The following is a 20153-nucleotide window of genomic DNA, read 5'->3' on the forward strand; positions in this document are numbered from 1 at the left end:
TCCCCGCCCCCCCAGGTCCCCTTCCTGTTGGTGCTGACATTGTCATCATGACATTTCATTCACACCTGCTGGTTGTGCCTGTGTTCCCTTCACCACTGTGTGAGTCCCAGAAGGGCGGCTGTGGACATACCCCTGGCTTTGGGGCCACAGGCCAGCTCCAGGCTCCTAAGGAAGGAGGGAACCCCCGCTGGTTTTGCAAACCCATACCCAGAACTCACTCCACTCTGTGGGGTCCCAAGCGCTGGAGCCCAGCCCTCAAATCCTGCTCAGACTTCCGCCACCCCCACCCCACAGCCTTGGCTCCCGCTGTCCCACCTATGAGCTCCCAAGTCTCTGCCTGAGGCTATGCAGGATCCAGTCCTGGCCAGTGCCCAGGCCCCCCCTGCAGTCCACCCACCTGGGGTTTCACAGGCCCATCCTCTATCCCCGTTTCCCCTTCCTCCAATAGTATTTTCAAAGGAATCCAGGACACCACATCATTGCACATCTCTGTACTCATGTGTATCTTTGAACAATTAGAAGCCTCTTTTCATAACCATAACACCGTTATTAAATCTAACAAAATTAACAATGATTCCTTAATATCCTCTAATACCGGGTCCATAAACGGATTTCCCTGATTGTCTTAGAAATGTCTTTTTAGTGTTCTTTTCTTTTCTTTCTTTCTTCTCTCACCAAGGACAAGCTCTATCCAGAAGTGGGTGCAGGCCTGTAATCCCAGCAACTAGGGAGGCTGAGACAGGAGGATCCCAAGTTCAAGGTCAGTCTCAGCCACCTACTGGGACCCCCAACAATTTAGCAAGATCTTGTCTCAAAATCAAAAATAAATAAATAAAGAGGACTGGGAATATTACTCAGTGGTAAAGTGCCCCTGGGTTCGATTTCAATTCCCAGTACCTAAAAAAAGGTTCATTCACTACATGAATTGTTGAGACTCTTAAGGGTGTAATCAGAAGTTCGCCCTGTCCCCTGACCCCTCATCTCCCCATCTGAATGCCAATGAGTTGTTGAGACACTGGGTGAACTGTCCAGTGGAACCTCCCATATTCTGGACCTGCAGGTTGTCTTTCTTTGGTGCCAGCATGTCCTTTATGAGGGGTGCGGGCTATACCTCTATTTAGTCAGGTTTCACTTTAGGCAAGAGACTTTATCAGGCGATGCTGACACCACGTGCTGTGTTTCCTCAGGGGACATGTCGGGTCTGGTGGCTCACTTTTGGTGATTCTAAGACTGATGAGAGGCTTCTGGGACTGACAACCTGTGCTCTACTATGAAGACTTCCCCTCAACCTTGTATCCAATAGTTGGATCCATTGAAGATAACTGCCATTTTATTATGGGTTGCCAAATGATGATCTTCCAGTTTTGGGGGGGATGGGGATTGAACCCTGGAGCGTTGTGCCCCTGAGCTACATCCCCAGCCCTTTTTATTTTCTATTTTAAGACAAAGTCTCACTGAGTTGCCCAGGCTGGCCTTGAACTTGATGTCATCCTGGCTCTTGACATCCTCCTTCGGAGCCACTGCGATCACAGGTATGTTTCACGGTGCCCGTGTGATCTTCCAATTTCTACAATTCCTTTTTCGTATTTTTTACTTATTAACTGGAATTCTGTAAGTAACAACTCTCACCTGGTGTGAGTAATCAGTGGCTCCGGAGGCTGAGGCAGGAGGATTGCGAGTTCCAAGCCAGCCTCAGGAATTTAGCAAGGACCTCAGCAACTCAGTGAGACCCTGTCTCTAAATAAAAATACCAAAAAGGCTGGGGACGTGGCTCAGTGGTCGAGCCCCCCCCTGGGTTCAATTCCCAGGACCAAAACAAACAGGGAAAAAAAACCTCCCCCCACCAACCAAAAAAAGAAAGACAGACCAGCGAACTGTGGCACTGTCCCCTATCAGCTAGGACAATCTGATATCCTGAATAGAGTTCACACTGAGAGAAGGGACAAACGTTTGGTTCTTTCTTTTTGTTTTTCAGAGTTCCGAGGGGGGGTCTCCAGCCAGGGTGTTCCTCCTGTTCCTCAGGCTTTCTCCTTCTTTGTAGCTCCCTGCTCTGAACTGATACTTTTTAAACATTCAAGGTTCCCAGGGCGACATCAGTCTCTTTGACGTTCAGATCGCCCTGTTCCAGGGGGGAGGAACCCGTGTCCTTTTCCTTCTACCTGTTCCAGGGTATCTACTTTCTGGCACAAGACATCCCAGGATCGGCTTGTTCCGAGTATGTCCTGCCCTGGGACTGGAACCCACCTTCTTCCAGGAGCTGGGCACCACGAGATGACCTCTGGTGGTTCTTTGTTTCCAGGCTGCTTTCCCCCAGTGCTGGGGCCTCACATGGTAGGCAAGGACTTTTTTTTTTTTTTGGACAGGGTCTCATTGTGTTGCTCATCTTGTCTAGGACTCCTGGGCTCCGAGGGTCCTCCTGCCTCAGCCTCTCAAGCAGTGGGACTAGGGAGCAGCCACCAGGCTTGGCAAGCTTCAAGGATCCATGCGCCCTCTCTTCTTCCTGTTCCCCCTCCCTCCCTCTCTCTCTCTCTCTCTCTTTTTTTTTTTTTTTTTTTTTTTTTTTTTTTTNAAAAAAAAAAAAAAAAAAGTATGGCTATGATGAAAAAAGATAGCAAGAAGTATTGGTGAGAAGGAGAGCTGTTGGAGCCTGAAGACACTGCTATTGGGATGTTGAAACTATGTAGCTGCTGCAGGAATCTGGCAGTTTTCTTACAAAACTAATAATCTGACCAAGCACTAATTCCATTCCTTAGATATATGCCTAAGAATATTGAAAATAATGTTTCTATACACACACACACACAAACAAACAAACAAACACACAAAACACACACACACACACACACCTTTTTTGTTGTTCTTTTTGGTACTTGGGGTTGAACGCAGGGCGTTTTACCACAGAGCCACATCCCACACCTTTTTTTTTTGAGACAGGACCTCGCTAAATAGCTGAGGTTGGCCTTGAATTTGAGGTCCTCCGGAGTCCCTGGGATTACAGGATTCTGCCATCTTGCCTGGCTATTTAAATACTTTTAAGAGGACGTTGAGGGCAGTAGTATTCAAATAGCCAAAACGTGTAAACAGCCCAAATGTCCACCAACAGATGGATGCGTTAACAAAAATAAGGTCCAGCCATACTCTAGAATATTATTCGGCCTTCCAAAGGAATGAGGTGGCAGGACATGGTGACCCACGCCTGTAATTCCAGCTATTTGGGAGCCAGCCTGGACAACTCAGCAAGACCCTGTCTCAGAATACAAAATAAAAAAGTGCTGGGGACGTAGCTCAGTGGTAGCACAACTGTGTGTCAACCACCAGAAGCAAAAAGAAAGAAAGGAACCCTGATACACGCTACCCTTGGATGGACCTTGAAAACCTTATGCTCAGTGAAAGGAACCAGATACAAAAGGCTTTATTTATCCGACTTCATTTATACGGAATGTCCGGAATAGGCAAATCCACGAGCCAGAAGATCAGTCAGGGGTCGCCAGAGGCTTGGGGTCGGGGGATGGATAATGACTGCTATTGGGAATTTCTTTCTTTACGAAAAGATTCTAAATTTGGGCGATGGTTGCACAGCTTTACGAATATACTAAAGCCACTGAACTCTACAGTTTAGACCTTGCTAAAAGGACAGACTTTAAAATATGTAAATTCTATCTCAATTTTTAAAACTTTCTTGGGCTGGGCGTGTCGCTCGGTATAAAGTGCTTGCCTAGCGTGAGTGAGGCCCTGGGTTCCATCCCCAGCACCGCAAAAAAAAATGGAAAAGAAAATTTCTCTCGAGGGTCGCGGAGGAGGCCCCCAGGTACTGCGGCCCCACCCCTCCTTCTGGTTGCCCCGCGAGCCTGGGGAGCGCTGACAGCACACGAGTGCGCAGGCGCCTTTCCTGGGTAGGCGGTGCGGAACGGCTCGCCCCGCCCAGGCAGGATGACTCCGCCCACCTCTCCGGCCTGCTCCGCCCACCTGGCGCACGGCGGGCCGGGCCGGCGCGGGTCTGCGCATGCGCCTGGAAGGCTTACTGGAGCGCCTGTCTTGGCCGGGTGGAACCCACGGGGCGGATCCCGCTGCCCTCCGCCCGGAGGTGGCCGCGAGGCCGGTGTCTTACCGCTTTCTCCATTACTTGTGCCAGGTAGCGCCGAGGCTAGGGACGTTTTGCTAAGACCCACCAGAAGCGATCACCGCGTGTCGCCGAGTGACCCTCCCAGATCTCTCGAGCCACCTCCCTGGTCCCTGGAGTCCACTGGGCGCGCCGCGGCATCTCTGGGCTCGAAAACCTGCTGCCCAGCGGAGGCAGGACGAAGACCCGGAGCAGCCGGAGCCAAGTTTTCTCCTTCCACGCCCCTCGGTAGATAGTTAACGCCCTGCAGGCCATGCTGTCTGTCCTGGTCACTCAGGTCCCCCGGCTTGGCACAAAAATAGCCGCAACTAGAAAGGACACTGAAAATGGACTTCCGTTTAATTCCTTAAAGTTTTACGTGTCATGAAACATTCTTTTGATTTTTTTCAACAACCTAAAATATAAAACTTTATAATTAGTCTGCTCCACTGGCCCTACAAAAAAACCCGGGCCAGCAGAGTTTGCCAACTCCTGCCTGAGACTGGCTTGGGATGGGCCGCCCTTTAGCCTTACCTTTTGTTTACCAAGGACAAGTCGCCTAAAGTCCCCACAGAAGACTCTACAGAGCTGAGATCCCCTTCCCTGATTCAAGGACTCAGTGAGAGGTGACATGATCCTCCTCTGGCTGGACGGTCTTTGCACTGAAGGCGTCTCAGTGGTTGACCAACCTCAGAGGAAAGGAACTCACCACCTCAAGTCCAGCGCAGTTCATCTTTGCAATTTTCTCATAATCCCATTTTATTTTACTTCGATTGATTTTTTTAGGGGGGTAGAAAACGTAATTCCTTTAAAATTTGTTTTTAGTTTTAATCGTGGTAACTGGAAAACCTGATTCTTTTGATCACAAGTTGCCGGCTTGGAAGCTTTGCATTTCCACCATAGTTGTAGCTGAGAACTGAAAGGACTGGAGGACAGATGGCCAGGTCTGCCTCTGGGTCAGCCCCTGTAACAAAATCCCCCTTCTCCCAGTTAGCCTTGCTAAAGGGCAGACAGTGGAGAGCGGGCATCTTGCAGGCACAACTGACATGGTACATTTGGTATTTGTGGGATTGCAGAGTGAGGTGTGAAGTCAGGATTTAGGCCATCACCACAGTGGTGCATTGTGGGAGACACTCCCCGGCTGGGTGCTGAGGCGCTCAGTCGCAGAAATGTGGCAGAGCTTTCCCCATCCTTCTTGGGTTTGAGGGTTGGTGTCCCGTGCATGGGTGTGTCTTGCTACAGCCCCATGGGTGAAGCTACGCTCACCTGTTCCTTTGTAATATAACCCCTTGCCCTGTTTAGGATAGAATCTTCCATGGAAGTGCCTTGTGTGTGTCCCCTTCTCTTTCTGTGCCCTTGGGTGTGGCCTACCCAGGTGTCAGTCAACCTGCTGACAGTGGACATCATGAAGATAGACTCAGCCCCCTGAAACCTGGCCCCTTGCCTCATTTGAATAGCTTCTCCTCAAAAAAGGGGTCAGCGCGTGCTCTTGCTCTCTCCTTCTGTGGACCCTTAAGGTCAGAGGAGCTGTCATAGCACCCCAAAGAAAAAGGTACTTGTGTCTCTTGTGGGGTTATTTTGCGCAGCGCAGTTAGGCCAGTTTACCTGGAGTGACCCCTGAGCCTATTACTCGCTGAGAACAGAAACATGGCAGTGCATGTCTCAGCTGCTGGGGAAGATGAGACAGGAAGATTCCAAGTGCCCCAGTAACATCAAATACATACATACATACATAAACAAGCAAAACTCAATGTTTTATTAAACCCAGTATATTCGAAACACTAAGCATGTAAGAAATATAAGACATTTACTTATTGGGGTGCTTTTTTTGGTGGGGGGGGGGTAACAGGGAATTGAACCCAGGAGCACTTAACTACAGAGCCACATCCCCAGCCCATGTTTAATCTTTCATTTTTAAAAATATTTATTTTTTGGAGTGTAGATGGACACAACACAATGCCTTATTTTTATGTGGTGCTGAGGATCGAACTCGGGTTAGGTGAGCGGTCTACCACTGAGCCACAATCCCAGCCCCTAATCTTTCATTTTGAGACAGGGCCTCACTAAGTTGCTGAGGCTGGCTTTGAACTTGTGATCCTCCCACCGCATCCTCCCATGTACCACCAACACCCAGCTACAAAACAATTATTTTTATTATTGATTTTTGAAATCTTAACTTTTCCTTTTTACTGTTTTAAAGCTGTTGATGGACCTTTATTTTATTCATTTATTTATATGTGGTGCTGAGATTTGAACCCAGCACCTCACACATGCTAGGCAAGTGCTGAGCTACAACCCCAGCCCCTGCAAAACAATTATTTATAAAATGTCTTGATTTTTTTCTGCTAAATCTTCGACACCTGGTGTGCATTCTGTATTTACTACATCCCATTTGGACTAGCATTTAATAGTGTGGTGTGGTTAGCAGCTACTATCTCAGAAGGCGCTGATTTAGACCAAACGAAACAGGAAATATGGAGAAAAGAGCTTAGTGTGTGATTCCAAGACAGGCGGTGGCTGCTTGACCCTGGGCCTTGTGGGTGACATTCATGAGCCATCCTCAGTCACCTGCCCGCCCACCCCCGGCACACAGGGTTCCGGTCTTACTGGAGCTCTCTGAAAGGTGGGCAGAGTGAGCCAGATCCTTAATGGCCTGGTGGGCGTGTGAGAATGTCACCTATATGTCAGCGTGTGCTCTTCTTCTTTTTTTTTTTTTTTAATTATTTTTCTTTTATTTTTTAAATTTTTAATATTTATTTTTTTTTTTTTGTTTTTGGCAGACACAACATCTTTGTTTGTATGTGGTGCTGAGGATCGAACCCGGGCCGCACGCATGCCAGGCGAGCGCGCTACCGCTTGAGCCACAGCCCCGGCCCAGCGTGTGCTCTTCTGTCAGCGAAGCTCAGCTGGTGGACACGGGGCAAGATTCAAGTTGTGGAACTGGGGGTTGGCGATGGGGACCCAAGCTTGGTCGTGGGTGTCCTCTGATCTCTGATGTTGGGGAGAGGGGTTGGAAGGAGAGGCGAACCCAGGGGAAGGAGCAGAACACTTTGAACACCTACAGCTCAAAGCAGAGGCACTTTCTTTCCTAGGAGACACAGGAGTCCCTCATGTAGACCTTTCAGATGGCAAACTTTCTGGACACTTCATTCAGGGGCAGAGAAGTCTTTTTCCTTGGATTCTCACCATTCCCCATGCTACCACACTCACGGGCATTCTGAGCCCTACAGACTCTGCACCTGCTGACAGCGGGGACACTGGAGTCAGGAGGCTGAGGCACCCACCCTCACCCTTCTTCTCAGTGGCTGGCTTCTCAGCTGTGAGGAGGGGAGTCCAGACTATAGACTCCCCAAACTTAGTCTATCTGTGTGTGTGGTGCTAGGGACGGAACCAAGGGCCTCATGTGTGCTAGCTGAGTACTCTACCACTGAGTACATCCCCAGCCCATTAATCTCCCCCAAATCTTCCCCAGACCCCAGCCACACCTGGTATGGTGGGGCAGCCTTCTGGGTACCTCTGTCTACCTCAGCCATCTGAGTCAATCCCTCAGGACCCCCTGCTCCCCAGAGTGCAGCAGGGGCTCTGTACTAGGGGTAAAGAGGAGATGAGCGCTTGGTGGTGCACACCTGTGATCACAGCTGCTTGGGAGGCTGAGGCAGGAGGACTACAAGTTCAAGACTAGCCCAGACAACTTAGCAAGATCCTGTCTCAAAACATAAAAACGGGATGTAGCTCGGTGGCAGAGCAGCCCTGGGTTCAATCCCCAGTACCGAGAATAAACAAGCCAACAAAAACCCAACTAGGAGGGGTTCACAGGGCCACAAGCAAACATCAACCACCCAGGATTTTCCCAGGGCCAGGATCAGACGGAGTCATCTGAGAGGAAACAGCAAGGTCCAGACGCTGGGCTCAGGGCACATGTAGTCAGGACGGGCATCAAGGAGCCCGTGGCTCCAGAGGAAAAGCAGTTCCACACAGGCTCAGAAGGCAGACACGCAGATCAGAAAGAAAGAGTCACATGGGCTTGGTCCCATTTATTATAAAATGACAATAAACTGATATAAAAAAGATCCCTGATAGCCCCTGGTGCGCCCACAATGACGTGTCTCAGAGCACCCCCAGAGTCCCTCCCAAGGTGCCTCAGGCCTGGAAGGTCTCAGATTCGAAGGTCCCCAGCCAGAAGGGCATTGTACCGTGCAGGTGTGAGGGGCAGGTAGGCACCTACAACCTGGTCCAGAACGTAGAGGGGGTCAGACAGGGTGCTCGGGTCGAAGCCCTCATTCGCCATCCGAACCTTCTGCTGTTTGAAGGTCTCGGTGGTGGCCAAGGATTCCTGCAGGAGGAAGGGCCCACAGGTGTGGAAGGAAAGTATCCTGCCCAGTCAGCTCGGGTGAGTGTCTGGATTGGTTAAGGGGCAAATCCAGGGGCAGGGCCATTAGATAAGGCTAAGCCAAGAGGTGACAGGGAAGGGAAGGTCCAGGCCTGGGGGGGGGACAGGGAGAGGGGCCGAGGAGCGTGTGTCTGGGACGGCGCTGTTCGTTTCTTCAGTGTCTTCCGTGGGAGCCCTTTGTGGAGTGCAGGAATCACCAACTGTTGTGGTTTTGGGGGGCGGGGCGGGGCGGGAGTGGCGGTTACCTGAAGCCTTAGGAACCGAGGCCGGGCGTAAGGGGGCAAGTTCTCAGAAACGTGGGTGTAGAGCTGCCCAAGGTCTAAAGCATGCGGGGAACGCAGAACCAGGGCTGCCATCCCAGCCCTGCCTTCGTGCCCTGGAGGGATAAGGAGCGGATGAGCCACCTGCGGCCGGCCACCAGGAAGGCCTCGTGCTTCTCGGGGTGATGGGGCGCAGGACGCCCCCACCTTCCTTGCTTAGGTACCTGGCACAGTGACTCCATAGACATTCACCTCCTGAAGGAAATCCAGGGCCTCAAAGACCTCCGCCACCTCAGTTGTGGCCACATTCTCCCCTTTCCACCTGTGGGAGGCAGAGATCTAAAGCTGGGAGTCAGATCAGGGCTGGGGAGCTTGATGGGGAGAGAGAGGTCAGAGGTCAGGTACCAGACTGTCGGGGACTGAGTGTTTGTGAGGTCTGAGAACGAGAGGCTGGATGGGAGTCCAGGTGAGGCAGGAGTTAGGGGGCGGGCTGTCCGAGCTCAGGGTCACAGAGATGTCCAGGGTAAGGAGCCAGGTTATGGGAGATACCTGAAGGTGTCTCCAGTGCGATCATGGAAGCGGAGAAAGCCTTGGTCATCACAGACCAGCAGGTCCCCAGTGTTGAAGAAAACATCTCCAGGCCGGAAGACGTCCATCAGCAGCTTTCCCCGGGCCAGCTCTGGCCCCCCGGCGTAGCCCAAGAATGGGGACTGCTGGCTTACAGGGGCCACCAGCAGCCCTGGCTCACCTGGCAGAGTCAGTGGGGTCAGGAGTGACTGTCCACCTCGCCCAGAGCGTCCTGGCCCCTGGCCCTACCCCATTCACCAATTCTAACCCTCCTTCACCACCACCACCCACCCCACCTGAGCACAAACCTGGAGATGTGGCTACACAGTGCCCCTGGGCATCCCGAACTGGCTCCCCTGTGGTGACATCATAGCGAATCAAAGAGAAGGGGAAGATGTGCTGGGGGAAGGGAGACCCAGCTCGGGGTCATTCCAGTGCCTGGGCCTCCCTCCCGCCAGCCTCCCCGTGATCTGTGGGGTTCCTCTCACCTTGTAAAGCCAGGAAGCACGCCCCACAGCACCGCGCTGCCCTGTGTAGTTGAAAGTGGCCACGTTGCCCTCTGTCAGTCCGTACGTCTCCAGCACCTGCAGAGGCCCAAAGCGCCGCACAAAACGCTCCCAGGTGTCTGGGCGCAGGCCGCTGCCCACTGCCAGCCGGACCTTATGGCCAAGTTCTGCTTTGCTCTGAAACGAGTGGGGGAGAGGGAGGGGTTTCACACCCAAACGCCAGTTCCCCAGTGCGAAGCCCCTCCCCTGTGACCTCTTTCAGAGGCCCTAAGCCTCAGGTAGCTTAAGCCATCTTGGGCTCCTTGTATGCCACGCCCACTTCCTTCTCCTTTCCCTCCAATTCCCAGACGACTGTCAGGGTGACCTGGCCAAACGCACCGGGGGCTGGTTGACCAGGTAGCGGCACAGCTCCCCGATGTACTGGAACACCGTCACCCTGTGCTCCTGGCAGTCCTCCCAAAACTGGCCAGCTGAGAACCTGGACTTCAGCACCACTGTGGCCCCTGCCGGAAGCAGGAAGCGAAGAGGGAAGAAGGACAGGTCACTAGCTGGGCCAGCTCCCTGGGAAGAAGCCGCAGGGAGAGCCAGATCTCTAGCAGGTCAAGGCTCCAGGCACATTCCTTCCTTCCTGCCCATGCCTTTGAGAGGCCAATACCCTTCTCCGATTCCCAGCCCCAAATATTCCACCCCTGTACCCGGGCTCAAGTCCCACCCTCTTCTATGCCCTTTCTTAGACTGACTGACAGAACCCTTGCCCCACTTTGTCCCTGAGTCTGGAGTTCTGTGAATCCTATGGTCTCCCTGGTCACTCAATCTGTAGGCAGAGCATGAAACATGGTGCGTGTCCCCACTGTACCAAGATCTGGGGAGAGTGTGGCCCTGCTCCTCCTCCCTCTGGATTCTCTGCCCTCAGAGCTCATCCCCGGGAAGCATGCGACAGCTGACACTTAATAAACATCTGTTGACAGAAGGGCGGGGGGGCTGACCGATGCCCAGGCAGCCCACGATGCCCAGCAGGGAGCCAGACATGTGGTAGAGTGGCAGGGCGAGGTAGATCACGTCCTCCGGGTGGATACCGCACAACTGGTAGAATCCCTGGCACTGCAGGATCTTCAGGTGACTGATCCGAGCAGCCTTGGGGAGGCCTGTGGGGTGGTGGGAGCCGGGTGATCAGGGGAAGAGCTCGGCTCTGAGTCCTAGCTCCCCGTTTTCCCCTGCTGGGGTCAGAATCATCAGAAATCAGAGGGCGGTCCGGCCATCCAGGAGATGTGGGTACTTTGGGGAGGTGAGGAACGAAGAGGGAGTGGGAGGGCTGGAGAGAGAGGAGGTGCCCCAGGATAGGTGCCCCCTCTAGGAGACTTGAAGAGGTGCTCTCGCGGCTTAGGAGGTCCCAGTTCCTGTTCCCAGACCCTCCCTCCTCTGCCTTAGTTTCCTAAGGTAAGCACGGTGTCCAGCCCTCACCCGTGGTGCCAGAGGTGAAGATGTACAGGCACGTGTCCATCATGTTCTGGGGGGCAGAGAGGTATCCAGGCAGAGGCTCATCTATTTCGGCTGCTGCCTCAGCCAGAAAATCTCTGACTCCAGGAAGACGGGTTTCAAGACCCGTAGCCCACAGGTGGAGCCCCATGGCTCTCAGGGCCGGCAGGTCGGGCTCCAGGGACTCCAGGAATTCTAGAAGGGGTAGGAAAGCACAACTCGGCGACTGTGGAAACTTTCCTACGCCCTGGCCAATGCTCCACATCTCTCGCACTGCTCTTGGATGAAGGTGAAGGGCAGGGACATTCCATCACGGGTCTGGGACCTGAAGCCCCACTCCTTGGAATTGTTCTTGGGGAAAGAGATTCAGCACCATCTGTTCCAAAACCCACGGACTCAAATCCCACTCACTTCTGAACCCCAGGGAGTCAGTTCGGCGGTTTCCCAGGCCCAGAGACAAGACCCAGCCCTCACCGGACTCCAGACATGTCCCTCCTGGGCTGGCCCCGCCTCGGTCAGTTCGGCGCTCCAGCCTTACCTGGCGCCAACACCAGCGCGCGCGCACTGCAGCTGCGAAGGCAATGCAGCAGGGGGCCCCGACGCAGGGCGGTGGGCACGAAGGCCGTGCACAAGCCGGCCTTGGCCAGCCCGAACCAGAGCCACAGGAATTCTGGGCTGGCGGGGAGGAGAAGCGCCACGGTCGCCCCAGGTGCCAGAGGGGCCATGGCTCCTTCATCTCCGGCCACCCCATCCTTTGGAGGCGCCGCGCTGCTTCCGGCTGCTGGGTCTCCTGCCCACGGGCTCCCCGCCGCCCTGACGCCTCCGCCGCGTCCCGGGTCCCAGCCCTGCGCGCGCAAGAAGGCGCGCGCAGCCCGGTTACTCTCACGTTCCGCCTGCGCGTAACTAAAGCGCCGCGCGCCGTGAATGAGGAAGGTGTGCGCCGGGCGTTGCCGAGCCAGTTGCGCGAGGCGCCAGGCCAGGCTGCAGGCCCCCCTCCGGACCTTCTGGGTCGGCGGCAGCCGCAGCCAGCACACGAGCTCGCAGAGCCCTTTTGCAGCGGACGGCGCGCACCGTGAAGGCCAAATCGGCCGCGAGCCAGCGCAACTGCGGCCAGAGGTGCAGCTTCAGTAGCAGCAGAGGCAGCAGCAGGAGCAGGGGAAGCAGTAGTAGGGCAGCCATGGTGCCCTCTTCCTTTCCTCGGCACCGACCGGCCCTAGACGCTCACAAACACCCCTGATACTCCCTCCGAAAAACTGGGCCCGCTCCTTCTTGCTCTGGGACCTCTCCTTTTCGGGAGCGCGCGCGCGTGCGCTGGCACACGCCCCTTCCCACCCAGCCCCCCACCCACCACCAGGAGCGAGCTGGCCCCGAGCGGAGGGGTGGGGGAGCGGCCCCCGGCCCTCCCCACAGCCTACGCCCCGCCCTGGGCGCGCTCCCTCCCGGCAGCTCGCACTGCGCGCCCGCACCCTATCAGGTCTTGGGCGGTGTTGTCCTTCCCTCAAGTCCCAGGGTTGTGTGTTCCGCTTTAAATTCTTTCTCCTCTTGGGAGGTTTAGGCCACTGGCTGGACTTTGGAGTCCCGGCCTGAAAGCCAGGGCGTTTAGACCGCAGTCCACCCTTCAGTCAGTATTGCTCATTTTCACCCGTGATGGGGGAGGACACCACTGCTCCTTTCCAAAGGCGACCGAAGAACTTGGCCCCTGGCCCATTCTGTCCTACAAGTCCAGGCTCGACAGCCAGTCCCTGCCCATCCTTCAGCGGCAACCCTCAGGGACGGGTGGGGGGCTCCAGAGTTAAGTAGGCGAAAGGTGGAGGCCCAGAGGGCTTGATTTCTGGAGGGGATATGGGGGAGACTCCTCCCTTTGGGCAAGGGTACAGTAACTGGGGCCAGCAGCGAATGCTTTCCATCCTGGTTTTAATTGGGGCAGAGGAAACTAGGGAAGGAGGGAGGAAGGAAAAAGAGGCCTCTGGGGGTTTAGATTTTCAAAGGAAGGAGTAGCAGTTCTGAGGGGGAGGAGAACCTGGTTCTGTGAAAAGGCAAGTTTTCAGGGTGTCCGCAGTGAGCCCAACCTCACTCCTCTCTGCCCAGCAGGCCTCCAATCTCCGAGGGCAGCAGAGAAACAAAGCATAGCCAAGTAGCTCTTCTGCTGTTCATGTGGACAGAAAGCAGCCAGACCGGAGGTGAAGGCGGCCCCCCAGACCTGGCATTTGGACTTCTCTCTCCCAGGCACACCTGTCTTTCAGGTCGCAGACTGGAAGGTCCCTCCCGGATAGTGCAGCTGACAAGCATGCTAACTTAATAAATAAACTGAAATACGACAGACAATAACTTTGGAAGCCTTTTTTTTTTTTTTTTTGAGACTGGTAATTGAGCCCAGGGTTCATGCATGCTGAAAAATTGTTCTGCTGATGAGTTCCATCCCCGGCTTGACTAAATCTCTAGTGTCTTGAGGAACAACCGGCAAGGGCAGACCTCAGCCTGCAGGGAAATGGGGCCTCATCAGTTTCTGACCTGGACAGGTCAGTGTCTGGCTCACACCTCCAAAATGCAGGATGGGAAGGGCAAAGTTCCTCCTGCGGGTAGGCAGGGCAGGAAGGGAGAGGAGGGAAAGCTGTGACAGTGGGCAGGCCACCAACAAGGGCACCAATTAAACTGAGACCACTCTACATGCACAGAGTAAATGGGACTCCAATTCCGGCACAAAAGATCTTCTGGTTTGTTTTATTGTCATTTAAAAACAATTTTTTAAATGCGATTATCTCTGGAGGGAAAAAAGTCAAAAAGAAAAAGAAAAAAAAAAGCAAAAACAGAACCTAGGAAACCAGACCATTTGACAGTTCTGAGGAACTTGCCTCTGGGACTCTACTGGGCTGTGGCCCAGCCTTAGGTGACAACTGCAGATCAACCCAAGCCTCCTGGGCACAGTCCCTTCCAGGTTCCTTCCTGAAGGTTTATGGCATCTGCCTGGAATAGTGGCCACCATACCAGGTCGATGCCCACTACACACTGGTGTGGAGAATGACCACAGAGCATGTGTTCAGAGCAAATCCAGAACCCGGGGAAGCAGGAAGCGGACCCACAGCCAGCACCTGCTCTCGTCCTAGCTTCTCAGCCCAGCGCCCCTTTGTCACTGCCCTTCTCTGCTAAGCGTTCTTTGGGAGATGGGGAGGGGGCTGAAGGAGGGGCAGGGAGCTGAGCAATTCCACCAGGGTCTGGTCTGGCACAGCCTCTGGCTGCCATGAGACCCAAATGTCAGTGGAAGTGGCAATGTGGGGAACGGGAGGCCCCAGGACAGAGGGGCAGAGGGGGGCTGCACGGCAGCTCCTCAGGCTGGTGTCAGAAGCAGCTCATCCTTTCCACTGGGCAAGCTCAGGGCAGGGAGGGCATCTTCCCTGTATCTCCCCAGCCCTGTTACCCTTTGATTCACCAGGGGGAGGGCAGTCCAATTGAGGGTAGGATGGGGAACATAGGATCTCAGTCACTGTCAGAACCCACGGCAGAAGACCCTTTTCGTTTCCGCTTGGTGGGCTTTGGTTTTGTGTCTTCTTCCTCCTGGAAGAGATGGGGATGGGGAGAAGGGAAATCACTAGCTGGGCAGCTGCCTGCTGGCCCCCATTCCATCCGCCCCATTGCGCCTCTCCCCATGGTGCTGGACGGGGTCTCACCGAGGCACTGCTGGAGCCCGACTCTTCCTCAGCATTGGGCGGCTGAGTGGCATTCTTCCGACTTCGAGGGCTAGACAGAGCTGCCTTTCGCCGGCTCTTGGGTGGCTTAGTAGACGAGTCCTCATATTCCTCTGCCAGGGAGAAGAGGTCACTGAACCTAAGGGGAAGGAGAATAAACTCTCAGAGTGGAACATCCTGACCCCATGGCCACCTCCCATGCTGTTTTCTGCCCACAGGCCTAGGTCTATTTCTCTTATCAACCTTGGGGTTTTTTTGTTGTTTTTTGGCGGTGCTGGGGATTGAACCCAGAGCCTTGTGATGCAAGAGAAGCACTCTACAACTGAGCTATATCCCCAGCCCAACCTCAGGGTCTTGATGGCTATTAAGCTTGTGTCCCCAGTGGGCCTCCTCTCCCCTAGGCCTTCTGCTCGCTACTTCCCAAGACCAGAAGTGGAAGGAGCCTCACTTCATCTTGTGGGCTTCATCACAACTTGCTTGGACATGCTGCAGTGCCTGGAGGATTGGGGTCTGGCTAAAAACTGGAGGGAGAAGGAAAGGACAGCAGGGAAGAAAAATGATTAGATGTCTGGGAGCTTATTAAACCACACCAAAGCTTGTTTCCTCCCAAGAGTTTGGGTTCTGGTCCTGCCCCTGCCACCCGCCTGGCTTTAGGGGCGTCTGAGCTGGGCAGCACTCCACGCACTAGACCCCAAGAGGATGAGAAGCATACAGTTCTGCTTGGTGTTGGTCAGGTTGAGCCGCAGGTTGTCCAAGTGCTCCAGGATCTGCTCTAGAGTCAGCTGGGCCAGCTTGCTGCTTGAGCTTCTGAGACTGCACAGGGAGGTGACAAGAGCTGGTCTGAGCCTAAAGGGAGGGCTCCAGTCGTGTGACACCTCCACCTCACCGAGATCCCTCCTCAGGACAGAGGCAGTCCATTCCCCAGGGAAGATGGGAGGACTGGGTGTGCTAAGAAAGGTGTACAGCTGCAGGGCACGATGAGAGGGGAGTAGGAGCCACACTGGTCCTATAGGCCGCATGGCTTCAGACCACTAGATGTCACCCACCAACCGTGGGCGGCAGTCACTGTAGACTGCCCTGGTGATGGCCCGTTGACAGTGGGCAGGAAACAAGGACCACATCCCACCTCTGCCTCTTGCGAGGGAGGCTATTGTTCTTGATGAGCAGGGACTTGATGTGCTCTGCCAGCAGCTCATCGTGCTTCATGCACCAGTGCCGCAGGATGCTGGTGGTGAACTGGTCGTCGGGATGACAGGGCCGGCTCAGGACCATCTTTACCATCTCCTCACTGGGCCTGGGGGGAGCAGGGTGCTGGATGCTGTGCCCACACACTGGCCTTAGGAGCCGCTTATTTACTACTGATTTCCCGAATCTGAGCCTCCCTACTCAACCCGAGCCTGGCTGTCGCTTCCTGCACTCACATCCCTCCCCCACTTCTCTTTGGGCCAAGGAACACATGGCTGCACTCTCTGCAGAAGCCAGAGGAGAAGTGAGATTATTCTGTTTGATGGTGGAAAGTGTGCAAGTATGTGTCAGGAAGGAGGCCCAACAAACTCCTAGCTTCCCCAGAAGAGTCAGGAGGGAGACTAAGAGACAAAGGACAAGTCTGTGGTCCCCTGACCTGCTGGAGCTGGGGGTAAGCCTGGTATCCAGGTTGAGGGAGGGGCAGGAGAGAGGCCTCCAAATTTCCCACTTCCCCAGGAAATTCTGTACCATTTCTAGTGTCTCAGGAGAAAAGGTGGAAGGAAGACAAGAAGGTAGGAAGGAAAAGACACACAGCTGTGGCCCCATTAGCCTGGGGATGGTGCTAAGTTGCCTGTGATGGAAGAGGAGACTTCTGCTTTCTTGCCCTCCATGCCCCACCCCTGGCAGGGGCACAATGGGCCCAGCTGGCTCTGCACTGTGTCGGTTAAGGGAGAGCATGGGTGTGAGCCCTCTACTCTGACCCTTCCTCCTCCTGGATTAGCCTGTGGTGGCCTGCAGGAGCATGAGGGAGGGGAACATGAGCCACCAGGATTAGAACTGCTGTGGTAGCAGGAAACAGGGATGTCCGGTCCCCACCTCTGAGGACAGTTTCTGGTGGGCAGGGGGGGTAAAGTCAGAGGAAGCCCAGATCCCAGGGGACTGCTTATTTGTAAGTCACACTGGGGGGAGGGCAGAATAAGCAGATGTCAATAATAGGAAACAAACATGGCAAAAGGAGCAGGACAGAGCCCTTTATGCCACAGTATCTCTTAGGACATGGGGACTAAGGGCTAAGAGTCTCTAAGGGTAGAACTCACTTTTCTCTTCGGAGCTGCAGCAGCAGGCAGGACAGGGCCTCTGGGTGTTCTATGGGGGAAGGGTACAGGCTGCTCAGAGGAATGTGTTATTCCACGAATGGATCTGGGCACCTCTCCCACACCCCCACCAACAGCCACTGGAAGACCAAGGATAGTCCTTGACGAAAAGCCAGGAAGAATCCCCTACCCTGATCCTAATGCCAGAGGCATCTGAGCCACAGCCCAGGGGCCAGGCTCAGGATGGACCTGCAAAGCTCATCTCCAGGGCCCAATGACCAACAGTGAGCCTGCTCTCTGTACCATGGTGGGAAGGAGCAGGGCTCTGGTTCACCCTAGAAGCTGGCGGCCTCAGCCCTGCCCCAGCTGCACTGGAGGTCTTCTCCCATCTTCAACCCTACTCACCCTTGTATTTGAGGTGCTGCAGGATGGGGATTATGGTCTCCAGGGGGATGTTGTGGGCCAGGAAGAGCTGCCAGGCACAATACTGCTCAAAGGTTTCCCAGTCTAGGCTCTGGACTGGAAGAGACAAGAAACCTCCATCTATCTCTCTCTTACACACACACGCCCAGCTAACTGGCTATCAGCACTCCAAATAGGGACAAGATAGGGCAGGGACGGCGTAAGGGGAGGGACAGTGACCTTAAATCTAGGCCCTTGCCCTTTCCACATGACACTTGATTTCAGTCTTCACAGGGCTTCTGTATTCCCACCCACCCTGAAGTTAGAGGGACAGAGGTAAACCTTTCCATCTTATGAAAGAGACCAATCCAAGACCACATAGCAGGTAGGCTGGGGTGGCGTGCTACCCCTCCACTCCCAGCCCCAGAACCAGCGTTCTTGTCACTGGAAAACACATAGGCCGACACTCCCTCCTCTCCTGGGCATCTAAAAGGTCTGGTCACTTACTGAGTATGTTGAGGACTGAATCTTTTCGAAACATGACCAGGTTCCCCATCATCACATGGCAGACCAGCTCCTGGAGCTATGGAAGAGGAGGGAAAAGGCAGAGTCATCAGCTCTAAAAGAGGCCAGAGGCCACTGTGAAGGGAGAGGCATGATGCCATGAAAGCTACAGTCTCTGAAGGATGAAGGGGCTGGTCAAACAGCAACCAACTGAGTAGTAACCCTGGGCCTATTCTGGGGCAAGAACACTTGTGGAAAACTATTCACACCCTGACGGCAGAGTGAAAGGACAACTTTTCCTTCTGGTCTTACTTAGTTTAGCCTTGTGGGTGAAGGACCTGGGGGGCCAGGTTCTAGACCTACACGTGGGCAGGTAAAGGCAAAGAAAGGTGAACTGTTGAGTGCTAATTTCCAATGAGCAAACAGGAGAAAAAAGGATCCTTAGTCCAGGCATGAGATGAATCCCAGCATCTCTTGGGGCCCTATGCATGGTGGAAAAGTCAAGTAGAAATGATGTGATGATTTTCATTCTGAGCCAAGGGGAAGGCCAGTTGAGAAAAAAACAAAAACAAAAAAACCCCTCACCAAGTGTGATGGTGCATGCCCGTAATCCCAGCAATTTAGGAGAGTGAAGCAGGAGGATCAAAAATTTGAGGCCTATGGCAATTTAGTAAGATTCTGTCTCAAAATTAAAAAAAAAAAAAAGGTTATCACTCAGCAGTAGAGCACCTCTAAATTCAATCACAAGTACTGCAAAATAAATAAATAAAAATAAATAAATGAGCTGGACACAGCGACACATGCCTGTAACCCCAGTGGCTCGGGAGGCTGAGATAGGAGGATCAAGAATTCAAAGCCAACCTCAGCAAAAAAGAGGTGCTAAGCAACTTAGCAAGACCCTGTCTCTAAATAAAATGCAAAAGAGGGCTGGGGATGTGGCTCAGTGGTCGAGTGCCCCTGAGTTAAATCCCTGGTACCCACCCGCCCCAAACAAACAAACAGCAACCCCAGCAGAACTGGCCTTTGATCTGCACTTTTCCTCCCCATCCTCCATGGCCTAAAGTACGTCCAACTGCAGCCAGGAGGCAGTGTGCTGTGGAGCATGGGCTCCTGCCTGTATGCCTGAACAGAAAGCAGAGGCCCTGATTTCCTCAGTCCTGCCTTCTAGGCCATTCTGCAGATGCCAAAGTTCCATGTTCACCTGTGCAGAGTCAATAACAGCCACGATCATGTTCAGCAGCTCCCCACTCCTCAAGGTTTCATCTGGAAACTAGATAGAAGAAGAGGGAAACTAGAGGAGTCATCCAGGGTGGGCCCCTTGGCTTTCCCTTTACAACTCATAGACCTTCCTTACCACAGGCTCAAGGTCTGGCTAAGCTGGCCAGACATGAATCCTAACATAAATCCCTACAAGATCCAACAGCTATGAAGCTGGGAACACAACCCTTCAAATGCCACGTTTGTTATCTGTGTATGCACACCACAAGGGGTGTGTACAAGGAGAGAAGTGGGAAAAACCAGAGCTAACCGGACATGCCAGCTGGCTCTAGGTGGGAGTGGCAACAGAAAAATATTTATACTCCTGGCAGCAAAGAAATCCAATTCATCAGCATCTCAAGACAAAGAGAAGGTACAGAGTGAGTGTATCTAGGGGCTTGTGAGGGGTGGGTGGGGGAGGGAGAGTCCAGTCTAGGAGGGAAGGACAAAAAGGGGGTGTGATACCCCACCCCCTGCCCCTAGTGCATGGCTGAGATCCTAGTTCCTCTGGTTAGATCACACCCGGAGTCCTCATTTCCCTCTTCCTAGGAACTTCTACCAAGAGGAACAAGAGTTGATACCTCCTCCTCCATCCCAATTCTGAGAGAAGACGTGAACGAACTGGGGGAAATGAAAGTGAATCTGCTTCAGGAGCTCTGGTCTTCAGGAACCATTAGAGAGCATCCAAGAGTGAGCCATCACAGGGTGAGAGCTTGGGACATACCAATAT

The 20153-nt window shown here is 53.7% G+C and overlaps 2 protein-coding genes and 1 long non-coding RNA gene across 3 annotated transcripts in view; all 3 read right to left on the reverse strand.

Moving 5' to 3' along the window:
- Positions 1 to 2515: 2515 nt before the first annotated feature.
- Positions 2516 to 5733, reverse strand: LOC125620290. Its single transcript, XR_007351907.1, has 3 exons — positions 5610 to 5733; positions 2841 to 2846; positions 2516 to 2535 (listed from the first exon to the last, which is right to left on the reverse strand). It is a non-coding gene; the product is annotated as an uncharacterized LOC125620290 (long non-coding RNA).
- Positions 5734 to 8107: 2374 nt separating this feature from the next.
- Slc27a3 (solute carrier family 27 member 3) lies at positions 8108 to 12631 on the reverse strand. Its single transcript, XM_015502865.2, is given in 11 exon segments — positions 8108 to 8432; positions 8735 to 8865; positions 8974 to 9071; positions 9299 to 9497; positions 9625 to 9715; positions 9805 to 9999; positions 10201 to 10325; positions 10809 to 10967; positions 11284 to 11493; positions 11837 to 12284; positions 12286 to 12631. Coding segments are annotated over 11 exon segments (2025 nt in total). The 5' UTR covers positions 12478 to 12631; the 3' UTR covers positions 8108 to 8255.
- Positions 12632 to 13195: 564 nt separating this feature from the next.
- The window catches only part of Ints3 (integrator complex subunit 3), a 42173-nt gene continuing 35215 nt past the window's right edge, over positions 13196 to 20153 (reverse strand). Inside the window, exons 22-30 of the mRNA XM_015502868.2 lie at positions 19368 to 19436; positions 18170 to 18245; positions 17666 to 17779; positions 17264 to 17312; positions 16108 to 16275; positions 15694 to 15794; positions 15430 to 15502; positions 14964 to 15120; positions 13196 to 14850 (exon numbers count right to left, since the gene is read on the reverse strand). Of these exons, the coding sequence (XP_015358354.1) occupies positions 14773 to 14850; positions 14964 to 15120; positions 15430 to 15502; positions 15694 to 15794; positions 16108 to 16275; positions 17264 to 17312; positions 17666 to 17779; positions 18170 to 18245; positions 19368 to 19436 (885 nt within the window). The 3' untranslated portion in view covers positions 13196 to 14772. The remainder of the gene's footprint in view (positions 14851 to 14963; positions 15121 to 15429; positions 15503 to 15693; positions 15795 to 16107; positions 16276 to 17263; positions 17313 to 17665; positions 17780 to 18169; positions 18246 to 19367; positions 19437 to 20153) is intronic.

The sequence above is a fragment of the Marmota marmota genome, unplaced genomic scaffold (genome assembly GCF_001458135.2).
Source record: "Marmota marmota marmota unplaced genomic scaffold, marMar, whole genome shotgun sequence".
In the NCBI taxonomy this organism is placed as follows: domain Eukaryota; kingdom Metazoa; phylum Chordata; class Mammalia; order Rodentia; family Sciuridae; genus Marmota; species Marmota marmota.